Source organism: Mastomys coucha, unplaced genomic scaffold (genome assembly GCF_008632895.1).
Source record: "Mastomys coucha isolate ucsf_1 unplaced genomic scaffold, UCSF_Mcou_1 pScaffold3, whole genome shotgun sequence".
NCBI lineage: Eukaryota > Metazoa > Chordata > Mammalia > Rodentia > Muridae > Mastomys > Mastomys coucha.
In genome coordinates this window covers 42,412,235-42,439,648 of record NW_022196909.1, presented here as the reverse complement: position 1 = coordinate 42,439,648, position 27,414 = coordinate 42,412,235, and the positions used below count along the sequence as shown (strand labels likewise).

The 27,414-nt window shown below is 49.8% G+C and overlaps 6 protein-coding genes and 1 long non-coding RNA gene across 11 annotated transcripts in view; 2 read left to right on the top strand and 5 right to left on the bottom strand.

Moving 5' to 3' along the window:
* The window catches only part of Tspear (thrombospondin type laminin G domain and EAR repeats), a 224,462-nt gene that overhangs the window by 186,139 nt on the left and 10,909 nt on the right, over nt 1-27,414 (bottom strand). The gene's annotated exons all lie outside the window — the stretch shown is intronic.
* LOC116074396 (keratin-associated protein 12-1-like) lies at nt 1,112-1,474 on the bottom strand. The gene is made up of 2 exons (XM_031346979.1): nt 1,241-1,474; nt 1,112-1,189 (listed from the first exon to the last, which is right to left on the bottom strand). The coding sequence occupies exons 1-2, from the start codon at nt 1,472-1,474 to the stop codon at nt 1,112-1,114; spliced, it is 312 nt and encodes a 103-aa protein (XP_031202839.1).
* LOC116074393 (keratin-associated protein 12-1) lies at nt 6,981-7,373 on the bottom strand. 2 transcript variants are annotated; one of them, XM_031346972.1, is made up of 2 exons: nt 7,297-7,373; nt 6,981-7,206 (listed from the first exon to the last, which is right to left on the bottom strand). In XM_031346972.1, exons 1-2 carry the CDS (start codon nt 7,371-7,373, stop codon nt 6,981-6,983), a joined length of 303 nt encoding a protein of 100 aa, XP_031202832.1. The 2 variants fall into 2 exon arrangements, with proteins under 2 accessions (XP_031202832.1, XP_031202831.1); XM_031346971.1 differs by having other exon boundaries at nt 6,981-7,373.
* On the bottom strand, nt 11,775-12,161 carry LOC116074394 (keratin-associated protein 12-1-like). Of its 2 annotated transcripts, none has more exons than XM_031346973.1 (2): nt 12,057-12,161; nt 11,775-11,963 (listed from the first exon to the last, which is right to left on the bottom strand). In XM_031346973.1, exons 1-2 carry the CDS (start codon nt 12,159-12,161, stop codon nt 11,775-11,777), a joined length of 294 nt encoding a protein of 97 aa, XP_031202833.1. The 2 variants fall into 2 exon arrangements, with proteins under 2 accessions (XP_031202833.1, XP_031202834.1); XM_031346974.1 differs by having other exon boundaries at nt 11,775-11,993; nt 12,087-12,161.
* Nucleotides 14,522-15,282, top strand: LOC116074399. Its single transcript, XR_004112194.1, has 2 exons — nt 14,522-14,612; nt 15,110-15,282. It is a non-coding gene; the product is annotated as an uncharacterized LOC116074399 (long non-coding RNA).
* Nucleotides 16,442-16,922, bottom strand: LOC116074398 (keratin-associated protein 12-1-like). 2 transcript variants are annotated; one of them, XM_031346982.1, is made up of 2 exons: nt 16,644-16,922; nt 16,442-16,613 (listed from the first exon to the last, which is right to left on the bottom strand). In XM_031346982.1, the coding sequence occupies exons 1-2, from the start codon at nt 16,772-16,774 to the stop codon at nt 16,442-16,444; spliced, it is 303 nt and encodes a 100-aa protein (XP_031202842.1). In that variant the 5' UTR covers nt 16,775-16,922. The 2 variants fall into 2 exon arrangements, with proteins under 2 accessions (XP_031202842.1, XP_031202841.1); XM_031346981.1 differs by having other exon boundaries at nt 16,442-16,667; nt 16,698-16,922.
* Nucleotides 25,396-26,134, top strand: LOC116074389 (keratin-associated protein 10-1-like). 2 transcript variants are annotated; one of them, XM_031346965.1, is made up of 2 exons: nt 25,396-25,501; nt 25,562-26,134. In XM_031346965.1, the coding sequence occupies exons 1-2, from the start codon at nt 25,396-25,398 to the stop codon at nt 26,110-26,112; spliced, it is 657 nt and encodes a 218-aa protein (XP_031202825.1). In that variant the 3' UTR covers nt 26,113-26,134. The 2 variants fall into 2 exon arrangements, with proteins under 2 accessions (XP_031202825.1, XP_031202824.1); XM_031346964.1 differs by having other exon boundaries at nt 25,396-26,134.

Here is a 27,414-nt window from a genome sequence, read left to right as displayed (position 1 = left end):
TTTTTTGCTTGCTTCCCTTCACCAACCTGCAGCATAAAGAAAACAACTATAATCCAGGACAGGCAGTAGTAAGAGCTCTGGGAGGGACAAGGCAGAAAGAAGCTAGAGTCACAGCAGGCACCGGGTTCCTTGTCCATCCCTGGGGGCCTCCATATATCTTGCTTATTATAATAGTCTGCAGGAGGCCGGAGATGAGGATGCACATCAGAAATGGGTGACGGTCACCAATGCTACACAGAGGAAATAACCCTCAGTTTAAACTCTATTGATGAAAACCTGACCTCCAAGGTACATGTCTGAGGCACACAGAGCACAGATTCAGCTCCCCTGATTGGCAGATGAGCGATGGCCACGTGACCCCAGCAGTCACTGCCGGAGGAGGTCAGCAGAACGTTAATGATGCTCTCTAGCTTCTAAGTTGCAAGTGTGGTGTGTTTGCTACATTCTGGTTGATCACCTGTCAATTAAAGACGGGCATGTATGAACCCCTAAGGGAAGGTGTGACAGGATCAAACACGATGTGCAACTAAGATTCAAACATTTGAGAAGTGCCCTGTAGGGAGAAGTCACCACGACCCCAGAGAGAAAAACTAACCAGGGATAATCAGAATGTCTGCAGTCGATGTGGACAGTGTACGGGAAAAGAGGAGCTGAGGGAGGGACTAGGATACAGCTATGAAAGAGTAAATCCACCGCATTGCTGCGGACCCCTGAACATAGGGGTGCTAGAGAACTGAAGACACCCACTTAATCAGACCACGTCCTCCACCCTACCTCATGTCTCAAGGATCATAGAGACCAGTGATTAATTTTACATCCTTCCTGATACAAGAGAAGCCAGGAAGGTAGGCAGAAAACAGGACAGGCAAGTGCAGCTGAACTCGAAAACTGGTTTATTTGGCACACGGGGTTAGAAAATGTCCCTGCAGCCAGGACATCCATAAGAGGTCAGCGGATACAGATCCTGCTTCGGGAATCTGTTCTCCAAGGTTCAGGGCAGAACAGGGAGGATTCCCACCTGCTGAAAACTCTAAACCTGAGGTCAAGTTGAACAGATTTTGAGAGACTCCAGGTGTGTCTCATCTGGCAGGAGCTGGTTTGGAGAACCTAGTCAACAGCAAGAGGGGTTGCTACAGGTGACAGGCTTGCAGACCAGGGTTGGGCAGGAGGGCTGGCAGCACCCAGATGACTGGCAAGAAGAGGTCATACAGACTGGCCGGTAGCTCACGGGCATACACACAGAGGACTGGCAGGAGGGGGCCATGCACACAGTGGGCCTGCAGCTCACAGGCACACAGCAGGCTACCTGGTATCTAACAGGAATGCATATAGCAGGTCTGCAGCAGGATGGCTGGCAGGGGCTGGACACACAGCAGGATGGCTGGCAGGGGCTGGACACACAGCAGGATGGCTGGCAGGGACTGGACACACAGCAGGATGCCTGGCCACCTGAAGAACAGCTGGTGTGACACATGGTGGAGGCTGGCTGGTCTGGAGGAGGATGAGGATGTCTGGGACTCCTTCCCAGGGTGGCTTTTATACTCAGCTCAGTGTTCCAACTACCCAGAATGCGCCTGGTCTTCCTTGTTTGCTTCCTCTGACCTCCCAGGTTAGCTTTGCTGTTGTCCATATTCTTGATTTGTTTGCCCTCAGCCTCATTGCTAATTATACCTGCTTCAGCTCCTGCTGAGTCTGGGTTTCCATCACCCCTGGGGCCATCTGGAGTCTACCAAGCTCCATCACTTCCTGTTTCCACACATGAGATCCCAGTGTTTCAGGGGTCCAGAAGTTCTCCCTGCATGAGAATCCTTACACACCCACAAAGATCCCACTTCTCATAGGATTAGGAAAGGGTTTTTAAGGGAGGCTGAGCACAGGGAGTGTCTTCTCATGATCCGCAGACAGAGTCAGATAACTCAAGGATACCTCTCTTTCAGTGCATGTATGTATGTGTGTGAACATGCATATGTGAAAATGGGGTTCAGAATTTGTGCATGTGTGAGTGTAAAGGTGTGCACAACTATGCATGTTTGCCCAAGATTGTAATATGTCCATGTGTGACTATATACCACTAAAAGTCTGTTATTTTCCCCACCCAGGCCTTCCCCAGTCCCAGCCACCTGTGCCACCTCTGCCACTTGTGCTACCTGTATGTACCACCTGTGCTACCTATATGTACCGCCTGTGCCAGTTATGCCATCTATGCCCCATGCCACCTATTCCCCTATGCCATCTGGACCACCTGTGCCATCTGGACCACCTGTGCCACCTGTGCCGCCTGTCCTAAGCCTCTGTGATGCCTCAGTCACTGCCTGCTGCCTTCCCAAGGCTATGAGAACTGCTGCTGCTGCTACTGCAGACCCCCGTGTGGTTTTGTGTGGAACCTGTGCCCTGAGTCTGTTCCTGTAAGCTGCCAACCCCCAGGGTGAACAAGCTGCCTGTTCTCCTGCCCTGCCCATTTCTGCTGCCTTCGCTTATAGCCCCTCTGTTTACTGCTGATCCCCCCTCACAAGACCCTCCAACACTGACTTTGCCTCTGGTTATAAGAACTCTTCCTCCTGGAAGTCACTCCAGTGTGGTCCTGCAGAGCCTAGAAGAGCTTCATCTACCTCCCCTTCCTCCTTTATCATATTCTGAGCCTGCCTTATCCCCCTGGAAAATAGTGGAAGAGCAGAAAGAGAACGGGGAGTCCTGAGGCCTGTGCTGGTCTGCCTAGCAGTACAGAATTTTTGAGTGGAGAAAATTCATAACAGCAAAGCATTCCTGCAGTTGCATGGTTACCGCTGGCTGGTTTTAGCCAGATTTACAATCAGTATTGGAAACAAACAATAGAGCAGAAAGGAGGATTTGGAAAACATTCAGTCTAGCCAGAAGGAAAGCAAACTGACAGTGTAGACAGGCAACATGTGGTTGTTAAAGAGACTAACGCCATTAAGGAGAAGCTAATGTCACCTACCTGTTCTTATACTTCTGAGCACCCACCATCTATAGCTCAGCAGTTAAAAGCACTGGCCTTTCTGCTGGTCACAGCCATCTGTAATGGGATCTGATGCCTTCTTCTGGCATGCAGGCATATATGTAGATAGAGCACACACATGCATAAAAATGGGAAGGGTCATTTTAATGGAGAGTCAGTAGGGGCTCCAACCAGCCAGAACACGTGGATGATGTGGGGCAGTGGTCTGCTCAGGTAACCTAAGCTCAGGAGAATATTGGCTTGGAGCCCTGGACCCCCGTGGGCAATTTCTGCTTGCAGGAGGCGGAAGAAGCTTGGCCATAACTCCTGAATCTTTGGTTCCTGTTTCAGTCACAACCCCTCACAGCTGCCCCTGCAGGAGATGTGTGCTCTATCAGGCAGACAATGCCCCAAGCTCCCAGCATTCTAGCTGGACCTTACACACAGTCATCTGACCACAAGCCAGGCATGCCATGCCCCATACAATAAAAGGGGTGGTTTGCCCCCTCCTCACTCTCTTACTCTTACCCTTCCTCTCTCTCTCCCTCTCTTGCTCTCTCTTCTCTTCTCTTGCTCTTTGTTCTCTTCTCTTGCTTTCTTGTTCTCTTTCTCTCTGCCTCTCCTTTCTCTCTCTCCTTCCTCTCCTTTCCTTCCCTTTACTTAACCAGCATATTTTCTCTTTCCTACAATAAAATAACTCATTTACACATTGCCTCCTTTTTAACTAACACGCTGTGCAGCCACAGGTCGACACCAGGGAGAGAGAGAGAGAGAGACCCAGGCCTCAGCAGCAGGGCCCTGCCTTTGGTACAACAGGATGAAGCAGACCAAGACCATGTGAGGCCACATCAGGACACTGCCTACCATGGATGTCCAGCATTGGGCTGTAAGGTCTGACATCAGCCCTGTCTCCTTTCTAATTTCTGCCATGTCCTTCTGGCATGGAGTTATGTCGTCTGGCATTGAATGTTGTAAGCCATGTAATTTGATTTTGATGTTAAAAGGACTCACAGCTAAGAGTTTACATTGAGGAAACCTGCTAGTGTTGCTTTTATAAATGGACATGCTATCAAAATGTGCCTTCCAAATGGCAGTGTTTACATCACAGATGGATGCTGTTCTCAGCCTTGCCTGGGAGCAGCTTCTTTTTGCAGTGGCCAAGCAAGTGACCTATGACTGGTCAAAGTGCTAAGAATAAGGGACCGTTGATTGCTTAGCCACCAGATGGGATATCTATAGTCTCTCTTCTCAAAACTTCAGGGAACATGGGAGAGAAGATGGAGAAGAATGAACATAAGAGTCTGAAGATGGGGAAGAGTCTTCCGGACACGCCACAGCTGCTAAATTCCGCTGAGTGGTTACCTGGACAAGACCAAACACTGTCACTATTCCAGCTCGATTGGGAAGGAGCGTGAGAGGCCCCGCCCTCGACTGGGGAGCTATTGGCTGTTATTGACTGCTGGAAGAGGAGGAGTCATTTTCTTCAGGAAAGGCAGCCACTTAGATAAGTTCCCCAAATCAGTGACTCACTCTATAGCCCTGCGCATGCTCAAGCAAGCCTGAATAAACGTAGGAGGTCATTAAAGAGAGGAGGAACATTAGGAAGAATGGAGAAGAGAGTGGGGGGGGCGGGGTGAGAGAGAAACTGGGTTAAAATGAGCCAAACACATACATAAAACTGTCAAAGAATATACGGGAATTGTTTCTAAAAGATAGATTTCCTTGAACCACTAAAGAAACTTAACTTTTGAGCTGGGTTGAAACCGTTAAGGCCACGGGGAACCACAGATGGAGCGGATGGGCTTTGTTCACCATGAGATGGACCTGGATGGGAGCCAGGGATGCAAATCTCCGATTTACAGTGAGGCATTTGGATGTCAAGTTGCCTTTGGTGTGCATCCGAATGTTCACCTTCATTAACAACTTGACTGGCTTTAGGATCTTGTGGGAGACTGAGGACAAGCCACTGGACACGTCTGTGAAGGCTTTTATAGACAGGAGTCATTGAGATAGAAAATGACCTCCCTGAAGGTGGGTGATGCCATCCCATAGGCTGGGGCCTGAAATGAATAAAAGCAGGAAAGGGGAGACAGCAGAGGACCCAGGCTTCTGCCTCACTGATTCCTAACCACCACGATATGACTTTCTCCACTCTGCCCTCAGTCACAACGGAGTGTGCTCTCTAAACCCATGAGCCTAAGAAGCTCCTTCATCTTTTAAGCCGTTTTGTTTTGATTTTCATCAGTGCAAAAAGCAACTAACACCAAAGGGTTAAAGAAGCAGTCTGAGTTCCGTGCCTTCCAGCAGAAGCGGAAGTTGAAAGGAAACAAACAAACCCTCCTCATGCTGGCTCTGGACCCAGTTTCCCCTCCTGCTCTGGAAATCAGAGATATGAGTATGTGCGGATATTCAAGGATGCTTGTATGTATACGTGCGTGTGAGGCTGTGTGTGTGCTGAGAGTATGTATATTCGGGATGGTTCGCTCATGCTGACTGATTCCTTTCTGGCTCAGATCTATCCACAGCCCTCACTTCAAGTACGCAGCGAGTTATAGGTTGTCTTGGGTGCTGGGTATAAAAATCCTCATCTCTGGCTGGTGAGATGGCTCAGCGGGTAAGAGCACTCACTGACTGCTCTTCCGAAGGTCCTGAGTTCGGATCCCAGCAACCACAAGGTGGCTCACAACCACCCGTAATGAGATCTGACGCCCTCTTCTGGTGTGTCTGAAGACAGCTACAGTGAATTATGCTGGAGCTAGCAGGGCTGGAGCGAGCAGGGCTGGCAGAGGTCCTGAGTTCAATTCCTAGCAGCCACACGTATAATGGCTCACGGCCATCTGTACAGCTACAGTGTACTCAAACCCATAAAATAAATAAATATAAATCTTAAAAACAACAACTACAACTCTCATTTCATCTCATCTACAGATGCCAAGAGAAAGCCTGGAGCACTCGGTGGCCAGCAGCAAGAACTCTACAGAGAGACTGGTCCAGGAGAAGGCCTGACACCAAAGCAAAACCAGAGACCCTCAGGCTTGCCCAGCCCAGGAACCTCTACAGGGAATGATCGCGTGTCACAGTGAGATACCAGAGGTAAAGCAGCCCACTAGAAATATAAGGACAGTCCCCAACACTGTGCAGAAGACCCAAAAGGGACTCGACCTTGAAAACTCACACCTGAGGAACACCAGAATTATGTTCACTGTTCATTCGAAGCACAGAGCTCTGTGCACACAACTGCAGGAGCTGCTGCCCTGAGCGCTGGTCTCACAAGATGATGGACTCAGCTTGTGTTGACTGTGTGTTAATTACATATAACATGACTGTGTTATATAACGATGGATCATCAGTCACCAGGGATCATCAGAACAGGGACCCAGGGACCAGTGATGAGAAAGGAAGAGTGGCAATCGAATCCGCATCTCAGACTCTGGCATTCATCCCTGTGGTGAGAAAAGTCACCATGACCCACAGTATAAAACAACACCAGACAGGAAAATCTGGCTGAAGCCCATGAGCATTCTCCAGCTGTGAAGCTTTTGGGGCAGAGGGATCAAGCAGGGGAGGAAGGAGCATGAGAGAGGATGAGTCCATGGAAGGGACATGCTCCAGGGCCACATAATGATCTGGCCACACTGGATTCATTGGGCCACCACACCCTCCTTCTGTGCCCCACTCATTGAGGAATACCGTGACACTGGATCCTAAGAAGCTTTGACCTTTTCTGGTATGAGAGCAGCCAAGAAAGACAAACATGGAACAGGACAGACATGTGGTGGTGAACTGGAGAAACTGGTTTATTTGGCACTCACTAAAAGTCAAGAGACATCTCTAGAGCCAGGGCACCCTCCCAGAGGACAAGGAGAGGGGAATCCCGACAACTCTTCCACGTTCTCCCCAGAGTCCCAGTGTGGGCACAAGGGCTTCCTGACTGCCTCATGCTGAACTAGCAGCCAGTGGACAGGAGCTACGAGGGGACAGCTGAGTCCCATCGACACTGAGACAGCTACATCTGAGACACTGGTCAGCAGCAGGAGGGGTTGCTACAGGTAATAGGCCTGCAGACCAGGGTGGGGCATGAGGGCTGGCAGCATCCAGATGATTGACAGGAGGAGGTCACACAGACTGGTCGGCAGCTCACAGGCACACACACAGAGGACTGGCAGGAGGGGGCTGTGCACACAGTAGGCCTGCAGCTCACAGGCACACAGCAGGTCACTTGGTATCTAACAGGAATGCATATAGCAGGCCTGCAGCATGCTGACTGGCAGGGGCTGGACACACAGCAGGATGGCTGGCAGGGACTAGACACACAGCAGGATGGCTGGCAGGGGCTGGACACACAGCAGGATGGCTGGCAGGGACTAGACACACAGCAGGATGGCTGGCAGCCTGAAGAGCAGCTGGTGTGGCACATGGTAGAGGCTGGTTGGTCTGGAAGAGGGTGAGGATGTCTGGGACTCCTTCTCAGGGTGGCTTTTATACCCAGCTCAGTGTTCCAACTACCCAGAATGTGCCTGGTCTTCCTTGTTTGCTTCCTCTGACCTCCCAGGCTGGCTTCGCTGTGTCTGAGTTTCTGTTTTTGTTTTGCCCTTGGCTTCGTGGCTAATTATACCTTCTCCAAGCTCCTTCTACTCCTGGACTTTCCCAGGACCATCCCAAGTCAGACTTGCTCGGTTGCCCTTCCAAAGCTCTTCTTGTGATACCCCAAGGATCCAGGAGACCAGATGTCCCTCCCTATGGTAGGATGGTCCTCACACAACAGAGACTTCTCCTAGGGTTGGTGAGGGTTTGCAGAAAGTGGAAGACTGAATACAGGGAGCTCTTCCTCATAGGGCATGACTCAGAGATGTCAGACAGCAGATAGGAAGGGCATGAAGAACAGCTGTGAGTCAGTGTGGGGTGGTGTGTGTGTGTGTGTGTGTGTGTGTGAGAGAGAGAGAGAGAGAGAGAGAGAGAGAACATGTAAGGAACTATGAACACGCACAAATGCTTAAATGTAGTGAGAATTTTGGTTTCTTTACAAACACAGCAGTGTTACAGCAATATGTTTTTGCTTTAATCTCAGGTGTGGGATACAGAGCTTCTTCAAATTGTCCACAGCAGCTGACTATGATTTGCGTCATGCTCTAGCATGGGAGTGATTTTGCCAGCTGCAGACAGTTTCTGCAAAGGTATGAGGTTTGGAATTCTGGGGGCTCTTCAGAGGGTATATTAATGTGCGAGTTCCACGTGGGACTATGGCTGCTGCTGCTGCAGTTACTGGTTGTAGATATCCTGATGATGAAGATCAAAATTGCACCAAGGAGCTCAATACCCCTAACCAGGGGTATTGAAGGAAGTAGTCTAACGATATCAACAACTCCTTTCCCTCCTAACCTTCTTCCTCTCCTAACTAATGTTGGGGGTCAGAAGGGATAAGGGTGCAGTAGAGAGGTAGATAAAGGGAACCCATAAAGTACCCCAAAAGTCTGGCTACACTTAAATGCACATGTGGTTCAGCAGTTTGTGTATGCGTGAGTATCTGAGTGTAAACATATATAGCCATTCATGTGTATACAGGACTGTATGTATATCCATGTGTAGTCACTACCCAGAAAAGCTCCCTGTAGACCTGTTCCTTCCTCTGCCCAGCCCCCACTCCAGCCCCACCCCCAGGTGGCACCTGATTGGCTCCCCAGGCTGTTTCTCTGCTTCTCCCCAACTGGTTACCACCCATGCCAAGACTGAGGGGACAACTACTGCCTGGAGGTCCTGTGTCTTGTTGCCACCCCCTGTAAGCTGGCTGGCTGAATTTCCACTCCTATGGGTGCTGCTCCGAGGGGGCTCCTCCCCTATGGCACCTCCCCCTCCTGCTGAGCTCTCTAGTCCCTCAAATAATAGGATTGTCACCATCATAAGTCTAGGTGAGAACTGTCTATTATGACCAAGTAGAGCTAGAAGGAATGTCAGTTGTCCCCTAACTTACTTCCTGATGGGGCAAGAGCATGCTGAACTCCTCTTTCCTATACCTCTTGTCATTCTTTTCTCCTGACATCAAACAAAACCAGACCCCTTGCCCCAAAGGAATAAATACATCCAGTCCTCATCCACTTTCCCCTTTCTCGTGTTCTGAACCTGCCTCTTAAGACCCGGTTATTGCTGGCTGCATTTAGAGAATTAAGGTTTAGAAAAGAAAAGCAGAAGGTGGAAATTAGGCAGCCTGGCCAGAACAGGAGCAGGAGGAAGGCTGTGGCTGAGGAGAGAATGATGGTTTTTTTTTTTGTTTTGTTTTGTTTTTTGTTTTGTTTTGTTTTGGCTTTTAAAGACAGGGTTTCTCTGTGTAGCCCTGGCTGTCCTGGAACTCACTCTGTAGACCAGGCTGGCCTCGAACTCAGAAATCTGCCTGCGTCTGCCTCCCGAGTGCTGGGATTAAAGGCGTGCGCCACCACCGCCGGGCATGGAGAGAATGATGTTAAAGGGAAGCCACTTAACACTGCAGCTATAAGAAATCAGTCAGGCCCCACCCTTCAAAGGCTCAGCATGAGAACAAGAGCCAAGTTGTTCTTTCCTATGTTTGCCACAGTGGTAAGAAAAATAAACGCAAAAGAGTTGGCCAGGCCTGCAGACCATACTAGTGTCGGTGGTGGCCAAAGGCTCCAAGTATTTTCATAGTTACTTTCTTGTCGCTGTGACAAGATGGCCAACAGGAACCAATTTAAGCAAGGAAGTCTTTACTTCATCTTAGGGTTTGAGGAGATGAAGCATGGCGTGGAGCAGGAGTCATGGCAGCTGGTCACATTGCACTGTCAATCAAACAGAGAGAGAGAAGAACACCTTGCTCAGTGCTCTCCTTCAGGACCCCAGCCCATTGGATGGTGCCACCCACCCTTAAGGTGGGTCTCCCCACGCCTATTAACCTATATAATCACTCACAGGCATGCCCAGAGATATCTCTTACAGATTATAGATCTAGTCAAGTTGACATACACTATTAACCATCAGAGAGTCCGTATCTCGGGCTCTGAATTCAATTTTACCTTCCAATGAGACACCAGAATCCATGCATGTGTGAGTGTAGAGCACACAAGTGTATGTGGGTATAATGTTTAATAAAATGTGGATGTGTATGAGGGAATGTGTGTGTGAGCATGTGTGCATGTGTGTGTGTGTGTGTACGTGTGTGTGTACATGCTTAGTGTGTTACAAAGAAATGTGTAAGATTGTGGGTGCTTGAATACATATGCATAAGCAGGCTTCTCTGTGTGTGGTGCATTTCACTGTATGATTCTGCATGCATGAGAGTGGGTATTAGAGTATATGTGTGCATGATTGTGTGTGCACTGGCTCGTGTGTGCACATGAAACAGGGTGTGTATGTTCAAGACTGTTAGCCCATGGTGACTGCTTCTGTCTCTAATTTAGTTTCATACAGAGATCTCATTTAAGCAACACAGCCTGTCCTTGACTACCTGGGCATCTGGGTTATAAAATGACTCTTAAAAAAAAAAAAGATTTATTTTATATATGAGTGCACTGTAGCTGTGTTCAGATGCATCAGATGAGGTCATCAGATCTCATTACAGATGGTTGTGAGTCACCTTGTGGTTGCTGGGAATTGAACTCAAGACCTTTAGAAGAACAGTCTGTGCTCTTAGCCATTGAGCCATCTCTCCGGCCCATAAAATGACTCATACAACCCATGAATCAGCAAGGTGGGGAGCAGTGAGCATTCCACAGAGGGACTGAATCTCGGGCTCTGAATCTAATTCCACCTTCCAATGAGGTTCCAATCATGGAACAGCATGCAGAGATTCAGCAGAGCGTAGGAGCTGCACACCTACTGTTCTAGGAGGAATGGGCTCAACAGACTGTAAGAGACTGGGGAGAGACAGGGGACTGTAACCAACACTGCCCAAGGAGATGCCCGTACATTAGCACCATGACTTTGAATAATGCAAATGTGCCAGTCTGAGGCATAGGACACAGCTCACTTGATCCACTGAAAACACAGAACAGGGCACGAATAACTCTAGCAGCAGCTACATCAAGTCATGAGTCAAAGTTGGACGATGTGCTCAGAGTTTATATCAGAAGTGACATGAAGTGATTGTTACATCTGATCATCATTTAAGAGCAAATGGGCGGTCGTGCCTCAGAGGTGGTGGGTGTGACCGGTTTGGGTCATAGAACCAAGAGCCAGCTTGAGAAAACTTCCAGGCAGGAAGAAAGTCACCAGGATACATGGCATAGAACATCATGAAAGAAGAGGGAAATACTGCCCTGGGCAATGTAGCCACCTAACACCTATCTATGCATCCCCTGCTGCAGGACCATTGGGGAAAGAGCCAGGGAGGCAGGATGGAGACTCACAAGAGACAGTGGAGCCATGGCTGAGGCCATAGGCTTGAGGGCAGACAGACAGGACAGAGACAGGACCACTTATATCTACTTTATCAGGCCATGTGTCCTCTGTCCTGCATTCTAGCTGATGAAGAAGCACAGAGAGGCTGGATCGTAGACAGCACTGCCATTACATGCTTTCAGACACAAAAGCAACGAAGAAGACAGATAGGAACCAGGACAGACGTGCAGAGCTGATTAGAGAAGCCACTTTATTTGGCACAGGGAGTAAGAGGAAGCTGGAGGCAGGACATCCTTAGAGAAGGGTAGAGCAGGGGAATCTGGGTCACCCTTCTGTGTTCTCTTCCCAGTTCCACAGCAGGCTGGACATGCTTGCCCACTTGCCTCTTGCTTCTTGCCTCAGTCACAGAGGACAGAGACGGATGGGAATATATATGCCCTGTCTATGATGGCAGTCCCTGGTTTCGAGACACTGGTCAACAGCAGGAGGGGTTGCAGGTCACAGGTCTGCAGACCACAGTTGGGCAGGACGGTTGACAGCATCCAGATGACTGGCAGGAGGTCACACAGACTGGCCGGCAGCTCACTGGCATACACACAGAAGACTGGCAGGAGGGAGCCGCGCACACAGTGGGCCTGCAGCTAATAGGCACACAGCAAGCCACCTGGTATCTCACAGGAATACATATAGTAGGCTGAGAGCAGGATGGCTGGCAGGGGCTAGACACACAGCAGGATGGCTGGCAGGGGCTGGACACACAGCAGGATGGCTGGCAGGGGCTGGACACACAGCAGGATGCCTGGCAAGGGTTGGACACATAGCAGGATGGCTGGCAGCCTGAAGAACAGCTGGTGTGACACATGGTGGAGGCTGGCTTGTCTGGAGGAAGGTGAGGATGTCTGCAGCTCTTTCCCAGGGTGGCTTTTATACCCAGCTCAGTGTTCCAACTACCCAGAATGCACCTAGTCTTCCTTGTTTGCTTCCTCTGACCTCCCAGGTTAGCTTTGCTGTTGTCCATATTCCTGATTTGTTTGCCCTCAGCCTCATGGCTAATTATACCACCTGCTTCAGCTCCTACTGAGTCTGGGTTTACATCTCCCCTGTGGACATCTGGAGTCTACCAAGCTCCATCACTTCCTATTTCTGCACATGAGATCTCAGTGTTCCAGAGATCCAGAAGTTCTCCCTGCATGAAAATCTTTATCTACCCACAAAGATCCCACCTCTCATTGGAATAGGGAAGGGTTTGAAGGGAGCTGAGAGCAGGGAGTGTCTTCTCATGATCCGCAGATGGAGTTGGATAACTGGCAGAAGCAAGGGCATAGAGGGCACCTCTCTTTCAGTGTGTGTGTGTGTGTGTGTGTGTGTGTGTGTGTGTGTGTGTGTGCATGTGTGTGTGCGTGCTTGGGCATGCTAGTGTGCTCATGAGGCTCAAAGTCTGTGCATGTGTTTATGAGTGTAAATGTCTGTATAAACATATATGTGTATCTATGACTGTATGTCCATGTGTTTCCATATGCCACTGAAGGCCTGTTCTCTTCTCCACCCAAACCTTCCTAAGTCCCTGCTACCTGGCCACCTGCTTGTCCTATGCCTCTGTATTGCTCCATCACTGTCAGCTGCCTTCCTAAGGCTGGGAGAATTGCTTGCTTGCTTGCTACTGCTGCAGACCCCCATGTGGTGGTTCTGTTGGGAAGGACCCTGTACCCCGGGTCTACCTCTACCAGATGGCCTGTGGTAACCCTGAAAGCTGCCAGTCCCCAGGATGCTTTCAGCCCTCTTGCTGTGCCCATTCCTGCTGGCCCCTCATTTTGTGGCTCCTCTGCCTGCTGCTGGTCTCTCCTCTGCAGGCCCTCAAACACTGGCCCTGCCTGGATGAGACCTGTCATTCTGGCCAACACTCCACCATGATTATCCCGATTTAGGAAGGGTCTCCTCTCCCCAGACCCCTCATGGTAGTATTGAAGCCTCACCCAAACTCCTGCTTTCTGTTCTCCTTGTCTGTCCTCACAGCTTTGGAGAAAATCAGATCTCCCCCTGAGTGATCAAAGTGTTCAGACTCCCATCCTTTTTTCTGTGATCTCTTGTTCCAAACGCTCTTCCTAGGGACCGCCCTGTCCCCTCAGTGAGATCCTAGCAACCAGATGGAGGCTTGGAGAGACCTGAGCGATGGTGCCAGGAAGAGCCATCTTCACTATCAACTTGAATGGAGTTAGACGGTGGCGGCACATCTCTTAACAGGTCTGTGAATGTTCCCAGGGAAGATTAACTATGAGTCTGAACTCTCTTTGAATGGAGTAGCTCCCTCAAGCGGGCCAGGATTCACGGAGAAAAGAAGAAAGCTAATCAATCGGTTACAAGTGTTCTCATCTCTCTTTTGTGGCCCACTGTGATTGGTCTGCTCCTCCACAGTGAACTGAAGTCTCTGAATGCAAAACCTAAAAAAAACCTCCTTCATCCCTTTAAGCAGATTTACTGGGTAATTCAGCATAGCCATGCAAAAAAATAACTAATACAGAAAATTAGTCAGAGGTGTCGGGACATTGTTGTGACTAACCGTGACTATTTGTTTCCTTAGGCCTTTGGCTGGTTTGGATACGTTGTGTAAGAGTTTTGACATATAGGCTTTATGACTCTCAAAAGCTATACAAAGAGCTAATGAGACACCCAGGTGAGACCTCAGAAGGCTAGAATGCCAACGGAGATTCCATAGAAGGATGTGCTCATCAAGTTTCATGATGCTGTTGGGCACGGAACCAGAGGCCATCCGTGTGATCTTCAACAAGGGAATCTCCCCTGTGTTCACAAACGCTCTGCGAGGCTGAGTTGATAGTGGTGGCTAAATTATCCATGTGGAAGAGATTTTTCAAGGCAGCGGAGAGTTCATGCAGTGGCCTGGTCATTGCTGGGGGGCTTCTAGACAGATTTACAGTGAGACTCAAGGACCTAAAGCAGAACTGAACAGTGGGAAAGCCGTGCAGGCTGGACAGAAGGGAGGCAATCAGAAAGCCATGGCTGGCGAGGGTATAGTTGTCAAAGAGCTCAATGCCACTGAAGGGAATCACTCTATCCTGGGACAATAGGAAATTGGCCGACCTTCCCTGTCAGAGGTTCCAGAATGAGAGCACGAGCCAAGATAGTCCTGTCCATTTAAGTGTTTCACCCTTTATTATGTCACAGAGATGAGAGAGGCTAATGCTGCAGGATTGGTGGGACCTCTGCCTGTGCCTCTTGAGCAGCAGAGAGACAAATATGAGACTCTCAGAGAAGAGACCAGGATGACAGGCACACGTGCTTGCATGAAGGTGCAGAAGTAAGTGTGGCTGTGTGTCCGCAGAAGCATGCATACATGGGAAGGAGTGTGAATGTGTGTGCATATGTGTATGTGTATGTTTATGAGCATGCTAAGGCACACAGATATGGGAATGTGTTTAAGTAGGAGCACCTGAATATATGGGTATGGGTGAGTGTACACACATGCGTATGTGAGCTCTTTCCACGTGTGTCCTTTTAAGTGCACAATGGTGTGAGAACAACAGTATATGTGTGTGGCGTGTGTACGTGTGTAACTGGGGTGTAAACAACATCGTAGATGTATGGCAAATTCAAACAGCACAGGGGAACCCTGACAGCCCTGGCCGCTAAGGGATAAAACAACTTTTACAACTCATGTCTCATGGCCAGCCTGTGGGGAATAAAGGAAACATTTGGAGCTCAAGGCAGCCAAGAGTGAGAACTCTAGAATAACAGGTCCAGGATGATGTCATGGGGTGCAGCGGAGGATGAGACATCCATGTCTGTCTGTCTCAGGAACCTCACAGGGAGCAGTCACACAAGAGACGGCAGAGACTGAAGATAGAGCCAGCCGATGGAGAGAGATTGTCACCAACACTCCCCAGAGGAAAACCATCCCCAAAGCCAGACAAGGCCTTGAAGGTCCATCTCTACTGTTAGCAGGATTTAAAATCACCATGGAAATGTGTTTCTGGGCATACTAATGATTGTATTTCCAGAAAGGTTTGACTGAGGAGGAGAGACCCACCCTAAACGTAGTCAGCATGAGCCCTGTTTGATGGGCCACGATTCCAGATGGACTAAAAAAGAGAAGGCCAACTGAGTGCCAGCGTTCATTGCTCACTTTGCTTCCTGGCTGCAGAGTGTGAGCTACCACCTCACCCTCTTTCCACCATGACCATCCCACCCTGAAGGGCTATGAGCCCTCAAACTGTGAGCCAAAATAGGCCCCTTCTTCAGGTTCCATTCACGGGAGATTTTGTCTCAGCAAATGGAACAAAGAAACTAAACTGATCATTGAAATGATCGGAAATAGAAACATAAGTGACCCACCTCATGCAGTGAAAAGATTCAGAACAATGAACATGTGGCTATGGCAGGGGCCACCCCCAGAAGTTGGGGGAGACATGTGTGTTCTAGCTGCTTTATGAGCAAGTATGTCTGTCATATTGTAATCGATCAACAATAAGAACAGTACTTCCGAGCTGGTCAGTTTGTGTGACTGAAATTCAAATGTTTCAAAGCTGCCCAGTAGAAAGAAAGTTACCATGACTTGAGACACAGGGCATCCAGAGAGGAAAGAGAAAACCTTTTATAAAACACTCTAGGACTCGCTTTGCGTGAGTCCTACATCATCTTTCCCCCTACAGGGAAAGATGAGCAGGAGCAGGCACTGCAAAGAGAAACAGCAAGTCCATCCCAGAGGCCACAGGGATGCCAGGGGCATAAACACACCCACTCATCAAGCCACGCTCTCCTCCCAGCAAGCCGTACCCTCCTCCCACCATTCCACCTCCTAAGGAACCATGGTGAATCTGCATCATAAGAAACCACTAATCTTCTATGCTTCCTGATGCCAAAGCCACCAGGAAAGACAGACAGGAACCAGGACAGACATGCACAGCTGACTAGAGAAGCCACTTTATTTAGCACAGGGAATAAGAGCCAGGACATCCTTAGAGAAGGGCAGGGGAAGAGGTGTCTATATTATTTGGCTGTGTTCTCTCCCAAGTTCCAGGGTGAGCTAGGTGTGCTTCCAGTCTGTTTCAAGTGCAGAACCACTGCCACAGAGGGAGGGGATGGACCGTGTCCCGTTTGCACTGGCAGCAGCTGGTTTGGATTCACTGGTCAGCAGCAGGTGGGAGTACTGCAGGTGACAGGTCTGCACACCAGGGTGGGGCAAGAGGGCTGGCAGCATCCAGATGACTGGCAAGAGGAGGTCACACAGACTGGCCGGCAACTCACAGGCACACACACAGAGGACTGACAGGAGGGGGCTACACACACAGTGGGCCTGCAGCTCATAGGCACACAGCAAGCCACCTGGTACCTCACAGGAATGCATACAACAGGCCTGCAGCAAGCTGACTGGCAGGGGCTGGACACGCAGCAGGATGGCTGGCAGGGGCTGGACACACAGCAGGATGGCTGGCACCCTGAAGAACAGCTGGTGTGGCACATGGTGGAGGCTGGTTGGTCTGGGGAAAGGTGAGAATGTCTGGAGCTCCTACCTGAAGTGGCTTTTATACCCAGCTCAGTGTTCCAAATACCCAGAATGCAGCTGGTCTTCCTTGTTTGTTTTCCCTGTCCTCCAGGTTAGTGTTACTGTTGTTCATGCTCCTGTTTGGTTTGCCCAACTCCATGACTAAAGTGCCTCTTTAGCTGCTGCTACATCTAGGCTCCCAAGCCATCTTCTCCTGGTGCTTCCTGAATTCCATGTCCCATGAATTCCTGATTTCTTTTCATGAGTTACCAGAAATCCAAGAGTCCAGATACCCTCCTTGTAGGATGATAGTCCTCCCATAACCACAGATATTATTCTTTTCTTGTGGTCTGGAAGGCTGTGCAACACAAAGGGGGTTGAACATAGTGAGTGCCCTCATCATCAGGGTCCTGAGGAAGAACAGGTTAGACAAGTGACATCCTGGAAAAGCAGGTGAAGCCAGTACAGATTCACAGGGACCACAGTTGGAACTTGTGCTGAGGCCAAGCCTCCAGGCCCTGTCCTCTTTTTGGTGTGTTCAGCGGTGAGCCACATGTACCATCCTGAAAAGCAGCACAGCCACGGCACCCAGCTAATTTGGGGTTGGGGTTGAGGAAGAGGTGTCTGAGGAGGCCCTGGGTCTTTGGATGCCCTCTGGGTGAGATGAGGGGACACAGACATTCAAGTGAGGTTGACTCTAACCCCACTCATCCACACCCCTCCCCGGCCTCAACCCACCCTTCCACAGTACCACACAGAACAACTGTGTGGAATGCTGAATTCTCACCTCCCTCTGACCTCCCAGACTCCACTGCAAAAACGCAGAGAGCACATCCAAGAGCATCTAACGTCACTCTCAGGAAAGGTCCCATGTCTCTCTGTTTCCACTTCAACTCCACCATGAACAGGAATGAAGCTTTGAGACAAGATGAAATGCCAGAAGACACAGGCTAGGATTGCCAACATGGCTCCTCAGCTATGTGCCTAGCATCCTAATAATCTGTTAGGCTGTTGGCAATATCTGAACATCATTGCTGCCTCTGCTTGCCCCTCTCCTCCTTCCTTCGGAAGTAGAGAGGACATCATACTGGAAAGAGGCAGAAAGTGGTTTGTAAGGCCGGACCACCCCAGCAGACTATCTGACTCACACAGCAAAGCTATGGGCTTCTAGGATAGCCTGCTGTGGGCAAGAGAGCAGCCTCACTGACTTCTAGCCACTGCACACTCTGGACAATTCCTCCAAGCTCTGAAGACTAATAAGGAGGTAGACCAGATGTCTGTCGCAATATCAGCTCCCACTGAAGCTGACGAGAGGGGTCCTCAGAAACTCACTCAAACCACAACCTCTGCTGCATGAACCAGGAGCCTTGGGAACAGAGAACTGAAGGTGTAGAGTATAGCAAACCTGAAACCCTGACGGAAGGACAGTGGCCAAGGAGCCCTCCCTTAACTACATGGCTGATAGACAGGAGATGTCCACACTTAGACAGGGCTAGACAGAGGCACACAGGTGCCCAGCCCTCTGCCAGCCCAACTTCCCAATGAAGTGTGGTCAGTGGGTGAGAGGAGATTCAGGGTGGGTGGGCAGAGGAGACATCCAGAATATGGGTGGGATGTGCCCCCAGAGAGCTTGGCAGAAGAGAGTAGGAAACAGGCGCCTATCTCCCCACAAACCTATGTTCCAACCAGGAGGCTGGTCAGAGACAGACCACAATAGAGAAACCACCACAGGACTGAATAGACTCCCCCAGCATCTATTGGGGACCCAAGACCACTGTGCTCGAGCCTATAGGGAGACTCGCTACAGATGCCCTCAGCCACACCTAATTCAACCCCCGTGAGGATTCCAGGAGTGTGGTGGGATCTTGAGTGGAGGCTGTATGGGTTTTCCACATTTGTACACCCACAGAGTGTAAAGCCAGACCTACACAAGCTCAAACTAATTGGTTAATAGTTGACCATCTGCCTGAGCAAAACCCCATGGATACAAGAACCCCAAATCTCCAAATGTAGTTTCATAGGTTCGAGCGTATGATCAAAATAACCAGGCACAAAAGATTTTGTGATATAAATCACAAAATTTACTTCATAAATAAAGCCACCAGCAAAAGAGAATCCGGAATAATCTCACTACAGAGATGGGCAGGCGGTGACCACAAGCAGCTATTGTCTGTCCAAAGATCAAAGAAAAACATCATCTTCATGAGTGAATAGGTAGAGCTTCCCAGGAGAGAAATGCAATTAGTCCAACAAAAGGGAATTCTAAAACTGAAACATACAATAGCCTGAGACTTAAATACACACTGGACAAGCCTGAGAGCAGGTGCAATAATGAAGAAACATCAGTGAACCTGAAACACCAACAGAAATCATTCCATCAGAAATTAGAAGAGAGAGGGAGAGAGAGAGAGAGAGAGAGAGAGAGAGAGAGAGAGAGAGAGAGAATTTAAGAAGTCCTGGTGAAACTGGGCGGTGGTGGCGCACGCCTTTAATCCCAGCACTTGGGAGGCAGAGCTAGGTGGATTTCTGAGTTTGAGGTCAGCCTGGTCTACAGAGTGAGTTCTAGGACAGCCAGGGCTACACAGAGGGGGGCGGGGAAGAAGTTCCAGTGAGATGGCTAAGTATGTATAGGCACATGTACCCAGTCCTGATGGCCTGAGTTCAGTCTGAACTGACATGGTGGAGAGGAAAGATTGTGGGAAGTTGTCCTCTCACCTACACACACACATACCACGTGCACACCATACACATATCACACACACACACATACCACCGCCACACACCACATGCACATACACCACACACACACATACACACACACACACACACACACCACCACCACCACCACCACCACCACACACCACACACGCATACACACCACATGCCATATCTTCACCCAACACACACCCAACACATCACATATATGGTATGTGGCACATACCATATACACACACCATACACACCACACACACATATACACCATACATACAAACCACATACACACACCACACCTGAACACACACACACACCACATGCATGAACACACACACAGATGATACTACCATACTGCACACACATTAAATCTGGGGCTGGGAAGATGGTTCTGTGGTTAACTTGTGGGGCAGCCAGTTCTAGCACAGCTCACACTGAGGGTGGAAGAACTACAAACAAAATCCCTGTGGTTAAGAGTGCTTGTTGCTCTTGCAGGAGACCAGAGTTTGGTTCCCAGCACCCATCGAGCAGCTTATATCACCTGTAACTCTAGTCCAGTAGATCCGACACCCTCTTTTTGGCCTCTGTGGGTACTGCACTTACATGTACACATAAAACAGAGAAAAAGTAACTTTAAAAAAAAAATGTAAAATTGTGCCGGCTAGTTTTATGTCAACTTGACACAAGCTAAAATTATTTGGGAAGAGGGACTCTCAACTGAAAATGCTCCCACCAGACTAGCCTGTGGGACAGCCTGTGATACATTCTCTCAATTGATAATTGATGTGAGAGAAGCCCAGCTCACTGTAGGTGGTGCCATCCCTTGCCTGGTGGTCCTGAGTAGTATAAGAAAGCAGACTGAACAAACCATGAGGAGCAGGCCAGAAAACAGTATTCCTATATGGCCTGTGCTTCAGTCCCCGCCTGGAGTTCCTGTCTTGACTTCCCTCAGTGATGGACTGTGACTCTAGAAGTGTAGAATGAAATACAATCTGTCTTTCCCAAGTTGCTTTTGGTCACAATGTTTTCTTAGACCTTCCAAAGAACAGCAGATGGCTGTGAGAGACCCAACAGTTCAGAAGGGCACCATGATTGTGGAGGAATCAACAAACACCTTTCTCCCACTGAGGCAGGGTGTGAGCTAGTCAACATCAAGGCTATCAGAAAGGATGAGAGCAGTGGCCCATCAGATGATCCAGGGTAGTCTGGAGGGGTGGGACCTCAGGGGGCGGGGCTCAGTCAGCAAGTTCAGCTGGAAGGATGGGATAGCTGCAATGGAGGCCATCACCTGACCAGATTACCAGAGACTGAGTGTGTGGCATCTCACACTCACTGATAATCATCAGTGGGAAAGTTACCACTTGAGGTAGGAGGTACAGCGGCTCCTGGAGAGCAGGAGTGCCTGGGCTCCACCCTTACTCCAGAGTAACGCTGACCAGTGTGGACAGACCTCCACCTCAACCCCAGAATTCTAGTTAGCTTCCCCATCAGCTTTAATGGACACAGATGTTCCATCCTGGAAAAGAAAAGTCCCAATGGCCAAGGTCACCTCACCCTTGCCCATGCATGGGGAAGGCTTGTGGTGGGGGAAAAAAAAAAAAACAGTAAGGGGCTGGAGAGATGGCTCAGCAGTTAAAAACACCTGCTGTTCTTCCAGAGGACCTGGAATCAACTCCAAGCACCTTCATGGCAGCTCACAACTACTTATAACTCCAGCATCAGGGGATCTGACACCCTTTTCCAGCCTCTACTGACACCAGACACTGGCACATAGACAGACAGACAGACAAGCACAACATCTTATACCTGGATAGGGGGAGGAAGGAAAAAGAGAGCGATTCTATGAAGAAAAAAAATCAAATGTGTTTCTAGGTACCAACAATGGACAATGTGAAAAGAGAATTAAGAAAATAATTTCCTAAGATGGCCATGGTGGCACACACCTTTAATCCTAACACTCAGGAGGCAGAGGTAGACAGATCTCTAAGGTCAAATCCAGCCTAGTCTACAGAGTAAGTTCTAGGACAACCAGAGTTACATAGTGAGACCCTTGTCTTAAGAAAGAAAGGGAGAAAGAGAGAAAGAAAGAAAGAAAGAAAGAAAGAAAGAAAGAAAGAAAGAAAGAAAGGAAGAAAGAACGAGAGAGGGGGAGAGAGAAAAGAAGGAAGGAAAAAAGAAACAAAGGAGGGAGGGAGGAAAAAAACAAAGAGGAAGAAAGGGAGACAGGGAGGGAAGGGAAGAACACCCTAAAGTCTTGCTATCTTCTATAGCCTAGACACAGGCTCTGCCATCTGGCTCTGACCCCACAGGCGACCTTTTAGAAAGATAGTTGACCCATGTTCTCTCCCACTGAGAGTGTTCTAAGCATCCAAGCCGCAGTTGAGACTCGGTGTTCAAACACACAAAGCTGTAGGAAGATTTCACATCTCATAAATAGCATCTCAACATGCATTCGGAGCCATGGTCTTAACGGTTCTAACATTGTTCAGAGGCATAATTTCGGTCTTCTCTGAGACTCAAGGTAACTCTTAGCTGTGAGTGCTACAAAAATAAATAAACATAAATCAACAAATAGGTAAATAGTCATATGCTTCTAGCACACACAGACTCGAGTCAGCATTCACGTCGCAAGAAGGAAGAGTGACAAAGAGGGATCACACCAAAGTTAAGACAGAAAAACAGGCAGAGCGCACATTAAACATTCCATGTCTGGCATCTGGGGCTCACGATGGCATCATCTGGGCTTCAACAAGCTTGGCAACCTGAACCCATAACTCTGTGTTGGGAGACATTTACTTGTTTCTCTAAAGCAGAAGAGGGGAGAGGGCAGAAGGGAGGGAGGGGGAGGGGGAGGGAGAGGGAGAGAAAGGAGAAAAGAAAAGTCTGCCAACCAGGCAGAGTCAAGGCAAGTCAGGATCTGTTGGCAGATTTCCCCGCCTGCTCAGAGGTACACTTGAGGCTCAAGGCCAGGGGCTGAAGATTCTATTGACCTTGATAGAAAGAACGGGGAGGCTCTTGGGCGGGAACAGATACATGTGTATCTTTCAGCAACTGTTTCTGTTAGCTTGCGGCTTTGCCTCCCACAGCACTGTGTAATATAAAAAGGCTAAGAAAATTCAATGTGAGGCTGGCATGGTATTGACCTGAAGCCCTCCTCTATCTGTCTCTTGCATCTTCTTTCTGCATTTCCTATCATTAATTCTTGCTTGCCCCCCTCAGGGCCTACTGCACACACGGCCTCTCTCAGGTCCGTCCACCTTGTGCCTGCAGCTCTCCTCAGCCAACAACCCACATGTCTGGCTTCTCCACCATCCTAGCATCTACACTGTAACTAAGGCTTCACCTTTGCAGCTTCACCCACATGCTTAGTGCAACATATTGCCTGACCTCACAGGCTTTTCTCCAGAACCTTGGTGCAAGCTTTAATGACCTCCTCTCACCCTTGCTTATTGCCTCCCTCCAAAACCAGATGCTGTACAATCCCCCCTCCCCCACCTCTAGAGGAAAGCTTTTCAAATGAATGTGCTTTTTAAAGTTTTTTTTTTTAACATATTTTATTTATTTACTCTTATATTTATAGGCGGTTTGTTTTTATGTGTGTCCATATTCTGTGTGCACGCCTGGTGCCTGTGGAGGCTAGAAGAGAATGTTAGATAACCAGGACTGGAGATGGTCGTGAACTGCCATTGTGTGTGCTGGGAATCAAGCCCAGGTCCTCTGCGAGAGGAGAACCAGTGCACTTAACCACTGAGCCATCCCTTCAGCCCAAGTTTGCACTTTTACAGCTTGGTAATGTCATTGACTGAGGTCATACCATCAAGACCCCTTTCTTATTATCCCAGTGAAAAGGACTTAGTTTTTCTTTCCTGGTGCTCATCTCTTTGGCAGTCAAAGCTGATTTATCTACAAATCTACCTTCCATGCCCACGCTATCTAAAACGTTAACAACACCTACATTCCTTCCTGTCCAGATGTCACAGTTTTAGTGTTCCTAAAAACCTGGCTAAATGTAAACAGCCACATTCCGAACATTAGATGCCTTGAAACTCATTACCTCTGCCAAACAGTCAAATGCATTTAAATTCAGCTTCTCTCATATTTTCAGGACACACATAAAACGGAGCCCGGTTCTTTGCTACAATGTAACACCAAAGGTCTCTAGTTCTTACTCCCATCCACAGCCTCCCAGGCAGTCTGTTCCCGCAGCATCTTTTAGCCCCCTGGTGAGCTCTCAACTATCGTCCTCTGAGCGCTGCTTAGAACACTCCACAAAACTTCTAGTCCACAGCTCCAAACTCTTCCACATTCCTTCCCCAAATCATTTCCAAAGGCTACAGAGCCATGTAGTCAGGTTTGTCGCTACAACAGCCCTACTCCTGGGACCAATCTTCTCTTATATGTCTTGTTGCTATTGAAAATTCCCTGGGAAGCAACTTGGCAAGCAGGAGGGGAAGTTGTTCCAGCTCACAGCAAAAACAAAGGCTATTGGACTGGGGAGGACCTAAGAAGGTGCAGTACCCAGGGTCCCCACTAGAGGGCGGGGTGGGGACTATGACCCAGTTTACTCTATCATGGCACCTCAGGAAGCAGAATTCAGCTGCAATCAGAGGCCGCCAAGAACCCTCAGGCTCTTCCCTTACAGTCTTCACTTTGCTTCATGTTCAAGACGTTCCACAACTTCCCAAAACATAGTGTCCCCCAGATGAAGACGAAGAGTTCAAACCACGAGCTTGTGAGAAACGTTGCACTTTTGAGCCATAACACTGGGTCTACTCCAAGTTCTCAGACAGATCCTAGCTTGATCATCCAGGGTCACAACCAAAAGGCTCTAAGACGTCTTAAACACAGCTCAGTTTCTGGAAGGAAGCCTCCTGCATCTGAGAACACAGCCAAGCTCCAACATCCCTCTGCAACAATCTCCTTCCCCGTTCTGCCTGTCCATCAACCTGGGTCCTCTTGCTGTAGGTAGAAGCGGCCATTTCGTCAGAGGAAATCCCTGAAGCCCCTGCCTGCCATATCTGCTACACAGCCCAGTCCCTTAGTGCTCGGTTCTGGGAGAGCAAGTGACAGCTCCCCTGTCCTGCCCTAAGGAGTTCAATCAGACTTTTCCCCCTCTGGCTGCCCAGAGCTCTATGGGCTGGACTAAAGGTCATCTCTCTCTGAGCGATGGCTGCCCTGGCTTACCCCCACTCCTCTGGAGGAGACTTATATCGTTGGACTACCTTTCTAGTCGGTTATACCTTGAGAGCAGAATGACAGGAACACAAGACATGCGCATCCACACCCTGAGCTGCCTGACACAGGCCCGGCTGTAAGCGTTTGTTTGCGCCTCAGTTTCCCCATGTGGGAAAAATGAAATCATCTCCCTTCCAAGGTCGCAGGGGTTAGTTGACTTAGTACCAACAGACTCACTTAGAACAATCCCTAGACCAAAGCGAAAACTATTATTAGAGGCATTGTTGATACAGAAAACAAATACAGCTCTATGACTATCATCCCCAAATAAAGAGGACACAAAATAAGGTTTAAAATATGCTGATGACTCAATTAAGAACTGAAGCCAGGAGCCAGAGCCAGGAGCCTCAAGAGAGGTTTGACCCTTCCTGGAGAGAAGATGATACACCTGCCTGGCTCCCTGCAGCCCTGCCAGACCTATCAGCTCTGGCTGTGCAGAGTTCTGTGGGTGGGCGGAGCTACAGGCCACGCCCACTTGATTGACAGGTGTCTTAGAACTACATCAACACCAATGGGGAACTGTAGCTGGGACATCACAAACACACACACCCTTGAGAGATATATAAGTGGCACCGGGCTCCTCATTCCCTCACTCCTCTGCTCCTCTTCTCACTCTCTCATTCTCCTCTTACCTTCTGCCCTCCAATCAGCCATGGCGGCCTCCACCATGTCTGTTTGCTCTGACGCTTGCACTACCTCCTCCTGGCAGGTGGATGACTGCCCAGAGAGCTGCTGTGAGCCCAGCTGCTGTGCCCCCAGCTGCTGCCAACCCAGCTGCTGCCAGCCCAGCTGCTGTGCCCCCAGCTGCTGTGCCCCAGCCTCCTGCCTCACCCTCGTCTGTACCCCAGTGAGCTGTGTGTCCAGCCCCTGCTGCCAATCTTCCTGCTGCACACCCTCATGCTGCCAGCAGTCTAGCTGCCAGCCAGATTGCTGTACCTGCTCCCCCTGCCAGCAGCCCTGCTGTGTGACCCTCTGCTGCAAGCCTGTCTGCTGTACACCCATCTGCTCTGGACCATGCTGCCAGCAGTCTAGCTGCCAGTCCTCATGCTGTCAATCCCCCTGCTGTGTGCCTGTCTGCTGTACACCCATCTGCTCTGGGTCATGCTGCCAGCAGTCTAGCTGCCTGTCCTCATGCTGCCAGCCCTCCTGCTGTGTGCCTGTGTGCTGCAAGCCTGTGTGCTGCAAGCCCTGCTCCAGCGTGTCCCTGCTGTGCCGCCCTGTGTGCAGACCTGCCTGCTGTGTGCCCACCTCCTCCTGCTGTGCCTCCTCTTGCCAGCCCAGCTGCTGTCGCCCAGCCTCCTGTGTGTCCCTGCTGTGCCGCCCTGCCTGCTCCAGACAGGCCTGCTCTGGCCAGAAGTCCAGCTGCTGATGGATCTACCCTGCGGATCCCTCACCTCTCCCCTAGTCCCTGAGCTGCCTCGGGTGCCAGCCCTGCCTTAGCTTGAGTCTTCCATCAGACAACAGAGTATCCTGTCTTGCTCTCTGCCATTGCCCAGCATGGTAGAGATCCTGGTCATAAGCCTGTGAACCATACTCCACAGTCCTGGGTGTCAATGGGCTTCTTGATGGGAAACTGTCAGGTACCCTCTAGCCAGAAGTGTTGGCATCAGGGCCTCCGAAATCCGTGATGTCACAAAGATGGGCCTCACGGACCTGTTGCCAAGGTAACAGCCACCATATTCCCAGAATCCATTGGGCTCACCTCCCACCTTTACTTGTGACCTCATCACATCCATATATATATGAAGAATGCCCCTCCCTCTCTCTCTCCCCTTCCCTTCTCTTTCTGCCACCACCTCATCCCTCTTCTTACAACTGGAACTGTTTTGGGCCTAGGGTGCTGTGTCCAGACACGAGCCGCTATTCTAACACATCAAGAAGCCTCCTCAGAACTTTAATAATAAACACTTTGACCTCAGCCATGCCTCCATCTTCCTCTCTGAACTCTAATGGAACCAGCCTCAGATCCTGATGGGAGGCCAGGAAGCAGTGCATCCTGGGCTGTCTGTCACCTTCCCCACCCATCCTGGGCCACCGGTCACACACCTGTGATGGAGGGTCCCAATCACAGGCAGCCCCTGCCCACCCCTCCAAGCTATAGCCTCTTTCCCAAGAGCCATTTGGCAAGGACAAGTAGCAGACACTCAGGGTGGGTGACGACCGTGTGTCTGATGCCAAAGGCCTGGTACCTGCTGGGCATTCCCTGGAAGGACCATTGGGTGCAGCTGCTAAGAACCTGGTTTCTCGGAAGAGAGAGCAGGCTTGGTCTCTCAGGAGGGAAAGTAGGCAGTCCATGCCAACCTAGGAGGAGTCAGAGTCCAAGGGGCCAGCCCAGGCTCACTCCAGAAGGCTAGCTACCTCTTGGGCTCAGATTACAAATAGCCCGAAGGCTTTCAATGTAAGAGCTGGCATGAGCTCCCTTTAGGCCCCCCGCAGCTACCTCCCCTCCATTGCTCTTCAGGTTGCCATGGCTTCCCCCCCCATACCCTCCATCCTCCCCACTACTACCTCTTCACCATCAACCTCACGGCCCTGTTGGTTGGCTTGTCCCTGCTAGGGAAACTCATGGCAGGAGACCTCTGGGGCACCCTCCTGCCTGTCCTGCTTCGTCTCTTCATTTCATGCACAGCCCTCGTTCAGGCTGCTCTCTCTCTCTCTCTCTCTCTCTCTC